This window comes from Mirounga angustirostris, unplaced genomic scaffold (genome assembly GCF_029215605.1).
Source record: "Mirounga angustirostris isolate CCGP_5_RB_7025 unplaced genomic scaffold, mMirAng1.0.hap1 SCAF_9, whole genome shotgun sequence".
In the NCBI taxonomy this organism is placed as follows: Eukaryota; Metazoa; Chordata; class Mammalia; order Carnivora; family Phocidae; genus Mirounga; species Mirounga angustirostris.
In genome coordinates this window covers 135,743,318-135,757,568 of record NW_026991717.1, presented here as the reverse complement: position 1 = coordinate 135,757,568, position 14,251 = coordinate 135,743,318, and the positions used below count along the sequence as shown (strand labels likewise).

Sequence of the window (14,251 nt, the reverse complement as noted above, 5' to 3'; positions counted from 1 at the left end):
GGGGCGGGGGGGGGGGGGGGGGGGGGGGCTCCTGATGGGTGAGTGAACGCAACTCCTGCGATCTGCTTCCCCCTCCCCCACCGCCTGCTCCCTGCAGGTGTGAGGCTGGGGAGGGGCGTGGGGAGGAGGGGAGTCATCCTGCCTCGGTGGGGCAGAAGGAGCACCAGAATGGAGGGGACCTGGAGCTGAGCCCTGCCTCGATGAATAGACAGTAGCCTTATGTAAAGCACAGGTTGGATTCAAACACTTCGGAGTTAAAGTTTTGTTTTGTTTTTAATGATGATCATAGAAAAGGACAAAAAACAATGGTGCTAACAAAAGAACATGATTCCATAGCCACATTTTTACATCCATCAAGGTTAGATATTTTTCAAAAAGCACATAGAAGCCCTACATTAAGAAATCGCCTATTCACTGTAGTAAAAGTTAGTGATCTCATCGTGAAACCAGGGGGCTTGAGTAGCAAAGGATTACAAGAATAGTTAAAATACCTTTTTTTTTTAATTAAGTAAACTACTTACAAGTTGATTATGAAAACGTTTGTCAGACACAGAAACGTTTCTGATTCTCTCTGCGTGAAGAACTGGTCTCTGGAGGGTGGCTCCTTACCAGAGTAAGGTTTCCGTAAAACGTTAAATAGCAGAAAGTGTGAATAAGCCTTCAAGCCGGTGGGGGTGGGGGGCGGGGAACAGGGTGGGGCACATGGAAAAGAGTCAAAAACAAGGTTAAGATAAAGGTTTGCCCAAAGACTCTGAGGCAGCCCCTCCCATCCTCATCCCTTCTAAGCTCCCCTCTGCCCCCCACCCCAGCCCACCCCCCACCCCAGCAGTGCTGCTCAGATGCATGGCAGAGGTCAGGTTCCCTCTAGGTTCCAGAGACCACAGTTATCTGGACAAATTCAGCCCCTCCCTCTGGGTGAGTCTCCCCTTGAAAGCCCAAGGTGGTGGGCATGGAGAGTCCGTGGATACCCAAAGGACTTGCTAGGCTGCAGACCACTGCCCTCCGCTGGGATTATCGGAACTCGGGGGAGCAACCATGATCACCACCGTTGCTCAGAAGAACTCTGATTTATTCCATGACTCGCAAATGGGGAAAAGGGGAGCTTTGGAAAACACCCACAGTTTTGAATTCAGAGATAGCATTGCCTGGTACCGGGTTTCCCCACCTCAGCACTATTGGTGTTTGGGGGTCAGATCATTAATTCTTTGTTGTTGGGGGGTGTTCAGCAGCTTCGTTGGCTTCTATCCACTAGATGCCAGTAGAACATCGACCCCCAACAAGCTGTGAAAACCAAATTGTCTCTCCACGTTGCTGAAGGTCCCCTGAAGGACAGAATTTTCCAAGGTTGAGAACCCCTGGCCTAATGGTTCAGAAACGTTGCTACATAGATGCCCTGGGCTCAAGACCCCAGTCTCCTGCCGACCAGCCTGAGCTGGCAAACTCCCACAAAACCCTCAGAGACTCCGTCCCCTTAAGTGTAAAAGTTTGGAAACTCCCTACCTACCAGCTTACAGAGCCCTGGTCAGAATCATCTGGATTGTTGGGATAATGCTTTGAACCGTAAGTGCAGTGATTCTTTCGTTCCTTAAGACATTGGTGGGATGGACACAGGGGTCGCTGGTGGCTGCTTAGCCACATGGAGGGGCTCGGTGATGAATAAGGGCTCTGGATTTCCCCAACTGTTGTGCACACAAGTTCCCTGCAAATATGCCTTGTGTATCTGTCAGGATTTATTCCCAAGGCAGGAGGGGTCTCAGCCCTCCTTCTGGGAAGGCGGGAAGTCAGCTGGCAAAAGGACCCAGAGGCAGAGGATGGAGCCTCATTAAAGCATCTGGATAGGGGGCGCCTGGGTGGCTTAATTGGTTAAGCGACTGCCTTCGGCTCAGGTCATGATCCTGGAGTCCCGGGATCGAGTCCCACATCGGGGGAGTCTGCTTCTCCCTCTGACCCTCCTCCCTCTCGTGCGCTCTCTCTCTCTCTATCTCATTCTCTCTCTCAAATAAATAAATAAATAAAATCTTTAAAAAAAAAAAAGCATCTGGATAGATTCTGGCAGGTGCAAGCCTGCACCGCGGCCAAAAGATGGGCACAGGGTACATCCTAGGTACTGTGCAGCCTGTCCTGCCTCTTCGAGGGATTCCTCTGCTTTTATTATCTCTCTCTCTCTCTTTTTTAAAGATTTTATTTATTTATTTGACAGAGAGACAGCGAGATAGGGAACATAAGCAGGCGGAGTGGGAGAGGGAGAAGCAGGCTTCCTGCAGAGCAGGGAGCCCAATGTGGGGCTCGATCCCAGGACCCTGTGATCATGACCCGACCCGAAGGCAGCCGCTTAATGACTGAGCCACCCAGGCGCCCCTTATTATCTCTCTTGATAAAAAAAAAATTATGACTTTCCCAGTGACTCATAACAACAACACAGACTTACATTCTAAAATTGATGTCAATTTTCTGTACTTTTGACCATTCCATTCCATTAACTCCTGACAGCTACCCTTTTCTCACTCTGGGGGAATCCTTCCTCTCTGCAGTCCCTATGTTTTGCACTGTTTTGTCCCCTGTCACACACCCCAAAAGAAGGGAAAGAAAATGGCCAAGGTCTCACCTCAGAAGTGATTTTCTGGGAACATCTCGCTGCTGCTTAATGCGGATGACCTGAGTTTCTCGGAGAGGCTCCTTTTTTCCGCTTGGAGATAATGAACTCCTGTCCCTCTGGGCTCTCAGCTCTCAGCGCAGCCAGCCTGTCTTGTGTCCTTGTCACTGATGACAGAGGCCAGGGGCCTGTGGGGCAGGCCACTACAGGGCACTCAGGCTCTGACTGCTGCCTTTGGCCCTCTGAGCACAGCCTCTTCGTCGTCCCATCAGGGCAGCCCAGCCCACCTAGGACTCGCTCTGGGGATGCTCAATGGGCAGGTGCCAGGACATGGTGCATGGGGCCGGGTGACAGCTGGAAGGTAGCGCGATGCCCATCCCAGGGCTTGTGCTGGTAATCCAGGGCCATCCCTGCGCTCCCCGGTGATGGCACAGCAGGCTGGGAGATGATGTTCTGGCCCAGGCAGCAGGAGACTTGCCAGGTCTCCCTTCCTTTCCCTTGTGGCCCCATTTGCCCTCCCCAATATTACAGGTCCTGATTGGAAGCTCTCTAACGCCTCTTTACCTCTGTGAGTTTCTCAGACTGCTAAACACGTGTGCACTGCTCCAACCCCCTTCCAGGACCTACACTTGAACCCTGCGACCCGGGACCCAAACAGCCCCAGCCTCAGAGTCCCCGTTCCTGGGACGGTCCGTTCCAGAGGGCTCACCGTGGAGAGTGTGCGCACAGGGAGACACAGGGTAGCCATCCAGCCTGGAGGGCCAGCAGAGGTGGATCTGAATCCCAGCTCTCTAGATGTGGGTTCTCAGGCCCATTGGCCCGGCCTCAGTTTTCTCAACAGAAAAATGGGACAATAATTAACGTGCACTTCTCCGCACCTCCCTTCTGCCTCCGAGGGGTGAGTGGAGAAGTAAATGGGATACGAACAGAGCACAGCACAAGGAAGATGCACGGTAGATGACAACAGTAAGGATAATAATTATTAATGATATCACTGCTAATGATGAAAGAAGGTCATGCTCCTGAAGAAGGACAGGATCACTTGTCTGGAGGGAATCAGGCGGCAGGACAGACGACGGCCGCGTCTCTCCAGTCTCCAGGGAGGGGTTCCAACATATGCTAGTGGTCTGGCCGGCAGCCAGGCCTTCCATTTAGAACAGGCTGGAAAATGGCTTATTGCCTCTCCAGCCAAGTGGTACTGGTCTGCCCTCCCTAACTTTCTCCCTCTGATCCCGGGGATCTCCTGAAAGGAGGTAAACTGTCTCTCTCTGGAGGGGAATCTCATCTGCCTCTTGACCTGGATCTCAGGGAAAAGGGAAGGACAGCTGAGTGAACACCTCCCCGGGCCCACACAGGAGGTGGAACCCCCTCGGGACACACCTGCCTAACGCATCCTCCGGCCTCTCCTCCCAAGCTCCCCTCCCAAGCTCCGGTGACAGCATCTCCAGCCCTCCTAAAGCACGTGTCCCACATGCAGACAAACACGGGTATGTGGCACCTATGACTTGCAGAGGGAAGATGGGGAGGCACGTGGAGGGCCAAGGAGGGAGAACATTCCAGCAAACACAGGACCCCTTCTCTGAAGAGCAGCTACTGAAGAGGCAAGCCCCTTCTTCCTCAGCGCTGGCTCATTAAGTCAAGGTGGGCTCTGGGGCCAACCTCACCCAGGAGAAGCCAGATGGGAGCCCCAGGCTGGGGTGTGAGAGAGGAGCATCCGTCCTGCCTGCTCAGGAGAGTCCTGGGGCCCAACAGGAGGCCCGAGCCTGGGCCGGAGCCTCACCTACCACACGGATCATCCCAACTCTCCCCGGCAATCTGGCTGCATGAGCCTCACTCCTTGGGTGGGCCCCTTTGTTGGGCTCCGGGTCTTGGCCAGGGTCCTTCGGCATGTATCCCAAGAAAGCTGCTCTCTGGTAACATCTCTGGCCACACAAACACACTTGTGTTCAGCTTTGAAGAGAGGGGCAGGTGACAGGGACCACCATCCCTGAAGCTTGGACAGAGAGAGGGCAATGGGCAGGGGGACGAGCCTGCCCTATTCTGAGGATAGTCAGACTTCTGCCTGTGGAGGAAGTCAGAGCTGGCCGGGGCCACACCACGACATGGGACCTCGAGGAATGGCCTCTGTAGACCCAGAGCCTGGCTTAAATGTGCCCTGGAGGTGCCACCCCAGCCAGTGAATGCAGCATGGTGTGGCAGAAAGAGGCTGGCTTTAGAGCCGGAGGGTCCACACTCCAGTCCCAGCTTGTCACTTTCATGCTGTGTGGCCTCGGGCAAGTTACTCTGCTCCCCTGAGCTTCTGGTTCCATATGTATTGGAGTAAGGATGCTGTAAGGTGATCGTATAGATTAAACATGCACATGTGGGCCCAGCACGGTGCCTGGACACAATGCTCAGATGGTGCCTCCTGCCCGTTACCTAACATCCAAGACAGAACCCCGCTGAGTAAGGCAGAAGGGACAGCACAGCACACCCTCTGGCTGGAAATCTGTCCTTTACCCTTCATTGGACATTCACGTGCATATCTATCCTCGTTGTTACCTAAGTGATGGTGGGAAAAACCAGATCAAAACACTGTAGGAGACTGGGATGGAGTGACCCTGAGCAAGTCACTATAATTGCCGAAGGTGAAGTCTGGACAAGATGGCCCAGGTCTCCAGGCCCTGTGTCTGTGGCCCTGACCAAAGAGGGAGAACTCCTTGAAAGTTGAATTTAACTGGCATTTACGCCAGGGGAAGAGAGAGCCTTCGTGGGGGAGACCCCTGCGCTCAGAATTACCCAGAGAATCCCCAGCCCGCTGGGGCTGCCCTGGATACTCGGAGCTGGGACCACACGTTCCTCCCCTCCCCGGTCACGGCACACAGAACCCTCTAGAGCTCCCACTGCCATCGCCACAGGCCATCTGGAGAACAGGGAGCTGCCACCTACTTCTCTACAGGGCTCCTTCGGGGATGCGGGGTCAGAAGGTAAGGACTCAGAATATCTGGGCTGCAGTGACCCCCACAAAGACACCAAGCATCGCCTAGCCTCCTCCCCACCCCGGCTCTCGACCTCCTCCTTGGGTTCTCATGAAGACACCTGTCTCAGAAAGCCCTTGCTCATGGGGCACACATGGGGGTTGAGACAGGGAAGAGTTTGCTCGGGAAGCAGCGGGGATGATGGGTGTGCAACGGCTGACCACCCAGCCCAGCCCCCCCGCCCCCCCGCCCCCCTGCCCAGTCTGGTCCTGCTGAGAGCACGGCCCTGTCAGTGATTCCAGAAGGAGCCCGGGCCGAAGGTCCCCATCCCTTCTCCCTCTTGGCAAAGGTCACACCAGCTCTGCACTCACGAGCTCCACTTGAGCCGAAGCCGCCGGGCATGCATGCATGGCTGCAGCGACACATGTGGCTCAGAGGAGCTGGTGGCCACCTGAGGACACAGTCTGGAGGTCGGGCTGGAGATCCTGTTAGCACAGTAGCCCGGCGCCAACCTCGCAGATGGGTGGCTGCCTCTGGACAATTAAGATGTCCCTGTGCCTGCCATTCAGAAACAGCCATGTCTCCTGAGACCACAGGGACATAATCAGCCTTTTTGCAATTGTCCCCAAACAGCACCAGGGCTTCCCACCCAGTCTTTTCAGTTTCCCCACCACAGAGGGGAAGTTTAGACCGTTTATTTTCTTTCGCACAGCACGGGGAGAAAGCACGGAGAAAGCCACTCCTGGCCTGCAAGCGAGGGAGCCTGCGTGTGAGCCTCTCCCACTCTGCTCGGCACAGGGCAGCTATCTGGGGAAGGGGGGTGTACCCTGCAGGCGCCTTTCCTAAGGACAAAGAAGAGCGAGTCCTTCTCCCCCAGCGCATCCCATCCTGTGCTGGTCTGCGCGGGAGGCTCCCTTACTTGCCAGAACCCCCTTCCCCACAGCCGCTGACTCGGAGGAAGGTTAAGGAGGCTGACTCGGACAGAGCACATTCATGCCTGCAAGAGAACCCAGGAGCCAGACCCAGTGTAAAATGCAGGTGTCTGAGCACCTGGCCCCCCTGGCACACAGCTTCCAGACCCTTTCTCTGGGCATTCTCCCCGAGGGCAGCTGAGAAGCAGGGATTTGCTTGAGAGAGTGCTTCACTGGGGCTGAGAGAGCCCCTGGCTGAGTCAGGAAACATCCCTCCTGCTCTGACCGCTGCAGACAACCTGCCCTGTGTTCAACGGCAAACCGCGCCTCTCCCTCCCGGCTGTCGGAGGATCAGGTGGGCATGAGCCTGCCATCTCTAAAATCCCGAGATTTCTCAGAGAGGAGAGAGCATCTTCTGGCGGCTGGTCTGAAGACTTGACCACATGGCAGATCTACAGTTTAAAGGCGCTTCTTCTCTTTTGAAAAAGAAGAGCAAGTCCGTCTGGCAGAGAACCCCCTACCCATGGAAATCCCACCCCATCACCAGTCATCCCCCTGTCCTTGGACTGCCGATGCATCTGGGTCTCAAAAGGGGCCAAGGGTCTGATGACAAAGATGCCTGGTGCAAGTCAAACGAGGAACGTTCTATGGCCCAGGTCACGACCACCCTATTCCAAAGGGCTGAGTGGGAGACCAAGGCTGGGCTGGGAACGTTCCAGTTCTGAGGGCAGCTCTCACCCCCGCACCCCATACACCAGGTGCGGTAAGTTGGCATAAAAACCAGACACATACGTGATTATTTACGGCCAGCAAGCGATCGTCACCCCATGTCCATATTTCACACCTAACCGGCTATTTCCACTGGTCTTAGTTCTTAAAATACAGTTTCAGAAAATTCCCCAATTTGCTCCTCGCGAAGGCTTTGCCCCATCACGCCTCCAGGGACTGGAAGCTCACACTCCCGTTTTCTGGATCAGCTTGACCACAGCACAGAACGTTGGAAATCAGGGCTGCTTGGGGGAATTCCTGATGCACAGTCGCTGCCCCTGGAGAGGACGTGCACATGGTCAGAACTTCTGGTTCCAGAAGGTGGGCACAGCCAAAGGCCAACAGCGCTGATGCCCCAAACAAAGCTTCGCCCTGCTGTGAGCCCAGCATGGGGTGAGCCGGCCTGGAGCTCGCGGGCGCCCCGAACCTCAGAAAGTGAAGGCGTACACCACCCCAACCACCACAATGTTCCCCAGTGTCGCTATGATGGCAATCCAGAGCAAGACCGTGTCGTTGGAGGACCGCGGAGGCTCCTCCGGCTGGCCCTGGCCGTTGGAGGCCGCATGGACGTTGGTGGAGGAGTTAAAGAGGGAGTACTCTGTGCTGAAGTCCTCATTGGGCGAGTCCATGAAGGCGCCTCCCATCATGGGCAGCTGTGGAGAGGGAGAGAGAGAATTAACCTGGGCGCACGGGCCTCGGGAGGAACCGCCTTTCAGAGGGACATCTGCCGGGTCAAGCAACCCTGTGCTCAGACACAGCATCTCACAGGGCTCTCCTTCTGTTTGTTATCATGGACAGTGCCTATTTTAAGCTACAAAAATTAGTAGAGACGGCAACACTTGGAGGCAGACACCCTCATGCCCATTTCACAGATGGAAGCGTTAAGGCACATAGCTTATCCACAGCTGCGGGCAGTCGCTGGGACTTACAGACCCCCTCTCACGGCCGGGCCCTCCACCCCAGCATGGGCTGTAAAATGCCTTCCTTCCTCTTCTCTTTGTAAAGTCACGATGCTCAGCACAGAACATTAAGGAAATAGAAAAGAGGAAAAAGAAAAAGTGAGAATCAGCCTCGCTGCTTTAGGATAACCACTATTAACACTGAGATATTTTCCTTTTGCACCTTTTTCCAATGTGAGTGTGTGTACGTGTGTGTGAGAGACAGAGAGAACACATGTTTAAACATGTGGTTTTATATAAAATTTTGCATAAAAATTCCATCAAAACACCATTTTACCCATTGTATATTATTCTACCACAAATAAAACCGCAATTTAACCATCCCCCTACAACTGGAGATTCAGAAATTTTGGTTTTTTCCTTTTATAAATAATGCAGTCAGAATGGCTAAAATTAACAAGTCCAGAAATGACAGATGTTGGTGAGGATGTGGAGAAAGGGGAACCGTCCTACACTGTTGGTGGGAATGCAAGCTGGTGCAGCCACTCTGGAAAACAGTGTGGAGGTTCTTCTAAAAGTTGAAAATAGAGCTACCCTATGACCCAACAATTGCACTACTGGGTATTTAGCCCAAAGATACAAATGTAGTGATCCGAAGGGGTACGTACACCCCAATGTTTATAGCAGCAATGTCCACAATAGCCAAACTGGAAAGAGCCAAGATGTCCACCGACAGATGAATGGATAAAGAAGAAGTGGTACATATATACAATGGAATATTATGCAGCCATCAAAAGGAATGAGATCTTGCCATTTGCAATGATGTGGATGGAACTGGAGGGTATTATGTTGAGTGAAATAAGTCAAACAGAGAAAGACATGTATCATATGATCTCACTGATATGAGGAATTCTTAATTGCAGGAAACAAACGGAGGCAAACCATAAGAGACTCAATCTCAGGAAACAAACTGGGAGTTGCTGGAGGGGAGAGGGGTGGGGGGATGAGGTGACTGGGTGATGGACACTGGGAGGGTATGTGTTGTGGTGAGCACTGTGTATTGTGTAAGACCGGTACTCCTGGAACAAATAATACATTATATGTTAACAATAAAAAAATTTTTTTTTTAATAATGCACCAATCAACACCCCATACCTGCATTTGGGTGTACATACGTGCTTCTACGTGCATTTTTATTTATTGTGGCAGATTCCCAGACAGGGAACTTCTGAGTCAATGAGTATGAATTCTTCAGAGCTCCTGGTGCACAAAGACACACTCCCCAGAAGAGCGTGTCTAACTCCCAAAGCCTCACGCATAAGGATGCCAGCACGTTTTCACTCCAGAGATCAGAGTAAAGGCTCCAGGCTGGGGTGGGGAGGTGGGCTACTCAAAGGAGGGGGTGACCCTTCATGCAGCCAGACCGCCCCAGGAGCTGATGTGCCCTAGGCTACAGGGCTGGCTCTGGCATCTATTAGGCCCACGGTGTGTGTTTTGAATGGCACCCGAGTGAATGAACACTGAGCAGTTAAGCTTTCCTTCAGCGCACATTTATTAAGCACTTATTCCTACCAGCACAGAGGCCCTGTCATACTCAGGGGATGTGCAAGAGATTTTACAATTCACCACTCAGCTATCCTGTCAGAGACCACTATATCCCCATTTCACAGATGGGTAAACAGAAGTCAAGACTACAGCACGAATTTGTGGTGGAGTCAGGGTTGAGAGCTTCTCGCTCTGCGCACAGTCACCCTGACTCTGGGCTCAGACTCCATGTTGGGGCTTGGAGACGTAAAGATCACTGTCCCCAGGAAGACTTGGACCACAGGGGAGCAAATCGGGGGCCATTTCACTCTGTCATTCATCTGACAAATATGTATGAAGGGTGTATGGATTAGGTGTCGGAGTTCCAGACTCCGGATACAGTGGTGAGGCCCCTGCTTTCATGGGGATGGGGGATGAGAGCCAGGAGGAGGAAGAAGAGGCCAGAGGAGAGCAGGCAGGGAAGAAGAAAGGGAGCACATCTGATGGGAGCGCGAACCATCAGGATCGACCGAGGGAGGCTACCCTCAGGCAGCTCTGCTTGGCCAGCCCGAATCCCAGCAGCCTCTGCGGGGCACCTGCTTGGCTGAGAAGAGCAGCCTCTCTAGGCTCGCTCAGAGGAGCTTGGCACTTCATCCATCCATGACACAGCTCTGTCCTTTATTTAGGTGGGGACCTGCCATCTCTCAACCTGGGGGTGTAGTGAGAACAGGGTCACTGGTGATCTCGGGAGAGTCCAGGGGCCGAGCCTCGGGGGTCGCTGCTCACAGGGGCGTGCTCAGGGAGTGAGGATACAGCCAGAGCTGCACGTATAAATGTGTCCCTTTTTAAACGTCTATTACGGTTTAGCCCTATATAAAATTAATATGGTGAGTTCAACGGACGTATTTAGTGTATATGAATAGCTATCAGGACAAACACAAATGAGAATAACAATTGACATGCATTCTATGAGAAATACAGCTAAGAGTTTAAAGCACGAGCTGTGACTCCCTCTTGGTCCCCAGCTGGTGATGCAGAGGGTTGGGTCCCAGGCGCCACAGGCTCAGGCAGCCCAAGGGGGGTCGAGGGGCTGGTGTGGCTGGGCGGGCGGTGGAGCCTCTGGGTCCAGGGCCTTCCCATGAAACCCAGTCCTGCTTTGGGTCTCAGCCAACGGTCCTCTCCACCAGAGCCCTCCCTCCCGGGTGCCCCCAAGACCATGTCCTCACCTCACGGACACCTGTCCCGAGACACAGTTCCTCCTGTCTGCTTCCCCAGTGGCCTGCCAAGCTCCGGGAGCAGGACCCGATCTGCTTATTCTCCTCATGGGGTTCCGAGAGCCTTGCACAGGTCCGGCATACAGTGGTGCCTAATAAAAACCTGGCCGCTGACTGATGAATAACAGCCTCTCTCGACTCAAACGGCTGTCACTCCTACGTTGGCTGACAGCTTCTCTGGCCTCTCCGTGCAGCCCCCACGTCCACCTGCCACCTGCGGGGTTCACGGAGGGCCACGGGTCCTCTCCCCAATGCCCCCCCGCAGCCAGCACTCCGGCCACCCCACGGGGCCCACCCTTCTCTAGGGTCTTCCTCTGACCGCCCACAGCAGAAGCAGGACTGTGGTGAGGCCACAGAAACTCTGCTGGTAGCATCTTAGGGAGGGGGGGCTCAGGGCAGGAAGCTGCACCTTCCAGGGCAGGAAGCTGCACCTTCTCCCGCCCCACGCGCCTGGCCTCGGTCCGCAGCCGCCGCCCCCGGGCCCCTGGGCCCCAGAGTTAACCCGCGCTCCAGTCCTCTGTCAGTGGCCACCTCTCAGGGCCCTGCTGGGTTTCTGGGCAGAGGCCCTCCCTCCGCTGCCCTGTGCCGTGGGACCTGCTACGGTCTGGGGCGAGACCTGTGCCCCCCTCCCCTCTCTCCGGGGTGGGCCAGGTCAATGGGTATTTGCATCAAATCAGTGGGGAAAAGGGGGACACTGGATGGAGCTTCTGGGCAGGGAAGAGAGAGCAGCCCCAGGTGCACCTGGCCCCACCACCACCCTGCCTGGGGGCCGCTGCCGTCCACCGGGTCTCCACCCAGCACCCCTCCACCCTGCGCCCCTTCTCACGCTCTGCTCCCCTGCTCGCAGTTAGTGTCCCCGTGTTAGTTTCCTATGGTGGCCTTAGCGAGTTGCCACGAACGTAGTAGCCTAAAAGGACACACATTTATTCTAGGCCCGGAGGTTGGAAGTCTAACATGGGTCTCACCGCGCTACCACCAAGGTGTTCACTCTACTCCTGCCTCGTCCAGCTTCCAGAGGTGCCCACGTTGGCCTGTGGCCCTGTCCTCTGTCTCCCAAGCCTGCAGTGTGGCATCTTCCAACCTCTCTCTGACCCTCCCAGTTCCCCCTTATGAGGACCCTGGTGATTATACTGGGCGCACTTGGATAATCCAGGATCATCTCTGATCTCAAAATCCTTTTTTTTTTTTTTTTAAGATTTATTTATTTGAGAGAGGGAGAGAGAGCCCATGGTGGGGAGGGGCAGAGGCAGAGGGAGAGAGAGAATCTCAAGCAGACTTCCCCCTGGGCATGGAGCCCGACCCTGAGATCATGACCTGAGCCAAAACCAAGAGTCGGACGCTTAACTTGGTGCACCACCCAGTTGCCCCTGATCTCAAGATCCTTAACCTTAATCATACCTGCAAAGTCTCTTTGTCCCATCAGGTGACATATCCAGAGGCTCACCTAATTGGAGGTTGGCCTCCCGCTATACAGGGAACTCTCTGGAAGGCAAGCATTGTGACCTACTCATCTCAAGCTCTCTCAGCCCCATTGTTAACACAAAAAAGGTGACAAACACGACCCTGTAGAATTAATGAACTGAAGTCAGCAGAAGGGCTCCCCACCAGCTGTTCTTCATCAACCCAATCGCAGAGACCCCCGTGGGGGACAGTGCATTCTCCACAGAGTGAGCCCCGCCTCTGCCCTGCACCTAAGCCAGAGACCACGGCTGATGTCTGATGGATGCTCTTGCCTCTGATTGTGGGGATGAGGGTGGGTTCTGGCGCTAGACAGACTCGGAGGTGAATCCTGCTTCACCAAGGTGGGTGAACACAGTGGAGTCGGGGGGTGAGTATAGTAGAGCTGGGGTGCGTCCTTTAACCCACTTGCCTGTAAGTAATGACGATAATTCATTACCTTCAGTGGAACCAGCAGGATTCTTGCAAGGAGGAAATAAAATCACAGATGATAAAATGTGGCCCAAGACAGTCACTCAGTAATTCCTCATATTCTTTCCTTTTATTGTTCTTTAGAAATTCAAAACCAGGAGCCTTGCATGCATCTCTTACCCAACTACTTAAGCTGAAGGGAGGGAATGGGGACCCTGGTGTTTCCAGACGTGCGCTTTTATGCGATCAATTAATCAGGTGCTCTCTTGCAGGTGCAAGAGACAGCCCCCCTGCTCCCCAACTTATGTTTAGGCTGAGAGATACTCCAAGTCTGGCTGGCACTGTCATTCGATCTATCTGGCTCAGGTGTTTGGTGGTTTTGATGTTTTTTTTTTTCCTTTGTAAAACAGATTCTACGTTCAAAGTGTCCATAGATGTAAAAACAAGTTTAAACAGCAAAAATCTCATGAATAGAAAACAACAAACAAAAAGGTCAGCCTCGATTGCATTATTTGGAAGTTGGAAAGAGCTGAACAGGAGGACTCATGGTCAGAATGAGGGATGGTGGCTGAGTCACCCTAGAAGCGGGTGGTGAGAGAAGCATCTGGAAGGTCCCTTGGAGAGGCCCCTCCCCACTGAGTGACAAATAGGCTTTCTCACACCAGTGGGCAGGTGTGGTCCTAGCCCCCTGGGAGTGGAACCCTTGGATGAGGTTTCAGCTCAAAGCAGATCTGGGGGTGAAGACCTCTAACTTCACACCCTGCAGAAGAGAGAGGTCCAGGGAGGCAGAACCAGATCCTGGGCATCTTGCTGCTGAGTCACAGGGTGGGGCGGGGGCTGGAGGAGGGGAGAGCTCATTTCCCCAGCAGAGGAGGTGGTCATGGCCAGGTCAGAAAAAAGCCTGTTGGCTTGTTGAAGAGGGGATATCAGGACAGGTCAACTTTCAAGGTCCATGCTGTCCATCAAGGCTGTGTTTCCTGACGGTAACTTTCAGGAGAGCAGGAGCCTTCCTGGTTTCCCGCAGCATCCCCAGGGCCTAGAACAGAGCAGGCGCTCAGAAGATAGAGGGTGAACAAATGAATTCCAGCATCAGCCAAGAATTCTGAAGGCACGCTGAGATTCAGCCTAGAGCCAGCACTTCCCGGCTGGGCGGTCAGGGCCCATTTCTTTTTCTTTTTTTTTTTTTTTTAAAGATTTTATTTATTTATTTGAGAGAGAGAAAGAGAGAGAGCAAGCACATGAGAGGGGAGAGGGTCAGAGGGAGAAGCAGACTCCCCGCTGAGCAGGGAGCCCGATGCGGGACTCGATCCTGGGACTCCAGGATCATGACCTGAGCCGAAGGCAGTCGCTTAACCAACTGAGCCACCCAGGCACCCTGTCAGGGCCCATTTCTTAACCTAACCTGTCCAAGCTCAAGTTTCCCCCAGAAACACAGGGGAAATATCAAACGCTGCCT

The 14,251-nt window shown here is 53.8% G+C and overlaps 1 protein-coding gene across 1 annotated transcript in view; it reads right to left on the bottom strand.

The window, feature by feature from the left end:
• Positions 1-252: 252 nt before the first annotated feature.
• The window catches only part of CUNH14orf132 (chromosome unknown C14orf132 homolog), a 55,611-nt gene continuing 41,612 nt past the window's right edge, over positions 253-14,251 (bottom strand). The window contains exon 2 of the mRNA XM_045901477.2: positions 253-7,882. Within this exon, the coding sequence (XP_045757433.1) occupies positions 7,658-7,882 (225 nt within the window). The 3' untranslated portion in view covers positions 253-7,657. The remainder of the gene's footprint in view (positions 7,883-14,251) is intronic.